The sequence below is a fragment of the Sinocyclocheilus grahami genome, unplaced genomic scaffold (genome assembly GCF_001515645.1).
Source record: "Sinocyclocheilus grahami isolate Dianchi unplaced genomic scaffold, SAMN03320097.WGS_v1.1 scaffold54.1, whole genome shotgun sequence".
Classification (NCBI taxonomy): Eukaryota; Metazoa; Chordata; class Actinopteri; order Cypriniformes; family Cyprinidae; genus Sinocyclocheilus; species Sinocyclocheilus grahami.
Genome location: NW_015505233.1, coordinates 3,520,020 through 3,523,259, shown reverse-complemented (window position 1 = coordinate 3,523,259; position 3,240 = coordinate 3,520,020). Strand labels below are relative to the sequence as shown.

The 3,240-nt window shown below is 42.2% G+C and overlaps 1 protein-coding gene across 1 annotated transcript; it reads right to left on the bottom strand.

Moving 5' to 3' along the window:
- Positions 1 to 222: 222 nt before the first annotated feature.
- LOC107583693 (neuropeptide Y receptor type 1-like) lies at positions 223 to 1,350 on the bottom strand. Its single transcript, XM_016269975.1, has one exon. It carries the CDS (start codon positions 1,348 to 1,350, stop codon positions 223 to 225), a length of 1,128 nt encoding a protein of 375 aa, XP_016125461.1.
- Between the last annotated feature and the right edge of the window lie 1,890 nt (positions 1,351 to 3,240).

The window sequence follows — 3,240 nt, the reverse complement described above, 5'->3', positions numbered from 1 at the left end:
TCTGACATGTATACTGCATTGTTTTGTGTCGGTTTCAGTGGTTTTGTGTGTACGCAGATATTTCTTGAGGTGACGCCGTGTTGACGGAAGAACGAGGAAAAAAAATATCGGATAGGGAAAGCTCTGGCTTCATGTGGATGTGGCCCAAGTTTGGTGACCCCTGATCTAAGCTAAACACTGGTTTTGATGTTAAGATTAATTAACATTGAGCGATTAGCCCAATTACACAGAATTGTTTCTAAAAGATGTCCGTGACACATCAGTGTTAATTGTGGACATCGGAAAGTGTTCGTAGCTGTCCTTGAGTGGCTGAAAATGGCAGTGTAGCACTACGGAGGCCACATCCTTGCGGAAGTTGCTGTTGAGATAGCCATAGATGATGGGGTTGACGCAGGTGGAGCTCATGGCCAGCAGATGGCAGAGTGAAAACAGCAGATTGTGGTAACACATGGGCAGCGCCTCCTGGTGCCAGTCCGCCACCACATTAAAGGCATTTAATGGCAGCCAGCACACAGCAAATGCAGCCACCAAAGTGACAAGCATGACATTTATGCGTTTGCTGTGTATCATTCGCCGGTGTTCATCCTCTCGGTTGCGGCTGCACTGGCGCTCCAGCATGCGCTGTCTGCGTCGCAGCCGCAGGAAGATGCGAAGATAGCAAAGTAGCATGAGGAGCAGCGGGCAGCAGTACTGGAATAGTAACAGGCTGGTGGTGTAGGCTAGTTTGGGGTGCTGAGAGGGCCAGACTTCCAGACAGGCCTGCAGCTGGCTGAGCGGCGCAGGGAGCAGACTGTATGGCTCACTGCTGAGCAAGTGAAACGCCAGGAAAGGGAATGATGTTATGCAGGCCAGCAGCCACACAATCAAGACGGCTATGTACGCCTGCGGGATGCTCGGCTTCCAGCCAGATGGATGCAGGATGAGTTGGTGCCTTTCAACTGCGATCAAAACCAGAGACAGAACTGAAACGGTCACCGACACACAATGCATGAATGGCATTAGGCGACATAGCAGCGCACCGAAGATCCAGTGGTCCATGAGTGTGTAAACCACTGTGAAGGGAAGGCAGAACACACTCACTAGGATATCAGAAACTGAAAGGTTGGCAATGAGGATGCTTGTGACGTTAGGAGGGCCCCGCTGGTGCATAATAATGCAAATGAGGAGGATGTTACCAAGCAAGCCCAAAATAAGCACCAGGCAGTAGCATAGCACTAGTGTAAGTGTCATGGCACTTGATTGCCAGCAGGGGACATCAAGCAGGAACAAACTACTGTTGCTTTGATTGAGGCTGAGGGTGGAGTTTAAGAGCGCCTGCCACCACGGCATGTCAAAGAGAGCCGACGACATTGGCCACCTCAAGATAGCACCAAAGAGCAAAGCATCTTGGGAGTCTGAAAATAACAAATAGGTGCACCTAAATTAGACGTGCACACCCCTGGGGCACTCAGCATGCATTTCAGCAGCTATGACACTGTAGAGGCTTTAACAGTTATTTTGGAAATCATGAGGACATAAAGTGTAAAAATTTTAAAGGTGATTTAAAGACAAGGGTTTTACTCAGTCCCAAACAGTGACCCTTACAGAACAATATCATGAGTTCCTCTGAGAACATAGACCTTTACATCTTTAGAAATAAGTAGGGATGCACGATATATCGGCCACCATATCGGTATCGGCCCATATCGGCTCATTTTTTCTGTTATCGGTATCGGCCTGATAAGAAAATTTGGCTGATATCTTAAAGCCGATAAATAATGCATTATTTCCTTCAGAGACACTTCAGATGCGCGCTGTTGCAGGTTCTTACTTGCTTATTTCTTGTAGAAATCGTATATAAAGTGTAGAAGATATTTAGTCAATGTCCAGTGGATTTTTAATAAAATATAGCATCCCAGTGTTAGCTAGATAGTCAGTGTTATCTAGATAGTCAGCTTGCTGATGATTCAGGAACTTCAGATGAATAAATGCTATTTCTGCAATGCAAAATATGTACAATATGCAATAGTTATTTATATACATAAATATGCATCAATGTAGCAGCAAGAGAAAGCAAAATACATCCGATGGGAATAAACAAACAAAACAGCAATGGTTCTCACTTCTGTCAGTTCACGGCCAACTCAAAACACTCTGATATCAAAATTATCTTTTTTTTAATAATAATGAATTCTTATGCTAATTCTGACAGCACATGAATTAGGCAGAATGTTCACCCTGCTCTTTTCCATGCAATGAAATTGAATGGTGGCCAGTGGTTGTCAAGCCCAAAAAAGGTTAAAAAGTTTCATGACACTAGTCTATATGAATCATGGGCTATATTCCAAGTACAAACAAGAGCTTTCTGGAACAAAGATAATGCAATTTAAGTTATTATTCATTATATGGACAGCAGTAGCATCAACATTCCCCTTTCGTGTTCCACGAAAGACATCATACAGGTTAGAACAACATGAGGGTGAGTAACTGATGACAGCAGCACAGCCAATCATTACAATTGGCATGGCATATCATTAAGTGGGCGCCGGCGCAAAAATTAAAACAAGAGGGCACAGAGACTGATTGTGAAGCCCTAATGAGAATCATGTGAAAGAGGCATTAGCCTAGTTCACTATATCCCAGCTGATCTCAGAAAAGTTTAGTCTAAAGTAAAAAGGCATACCTAGCTTTTGTAGGCTTTTCAGAGCTAGATATGCAACAATGAGCATAATCATCCTTTATTTGCACAACAAATTAAATTTTCATGCTTGGCTGTATCGTATATATCTCTCTTTATCTCTCTCTCTCTCTCTCTCATTCAGAGGATAGATAATGAGATAATTGTGGACTTCCTGTTGTAATCAGTGTCCATCATTTAATCATATTATAATATTAGAATTCTCTCATGGCTAAACAAATCTGCTACTTGGCAAACATAGAGCCAAGCTGAGTCTAAAATCAGTTTGTAATGGTCAAATGTGTGGGCGTTCCGACCACAAAAAATTAAACCATATTTTCACACTTTAGCATCATTTGCAAAGCAAAAATAAACTATGAAGGTTTAAAACAGTTTCTGGATAGTTTTAATGTTACATCATCTTTTAAAAAAAAGTTTAAATCTATTAGTTTGAATTAAAATGACCGGATGTGACATAAAAGATCCTGTATCATGTGCAGATGTGCTTTTAATGAGACAAGGCAAGGAAAATAGGAAGAGGGATCTTCACCCTGCCTTACAACTGAAAGTTTTTAATATCATCA

What these genes read in the sequence shown, in the direction of transcription:
- LOC107583693 (XM_016269975.1), bottom strand. Translation starts at nt 1,350, where the DNA reads ATGTCGTCGGCTCTCTTTGACATGCCGTGGTGGCAGGCGCTCTTAAAC.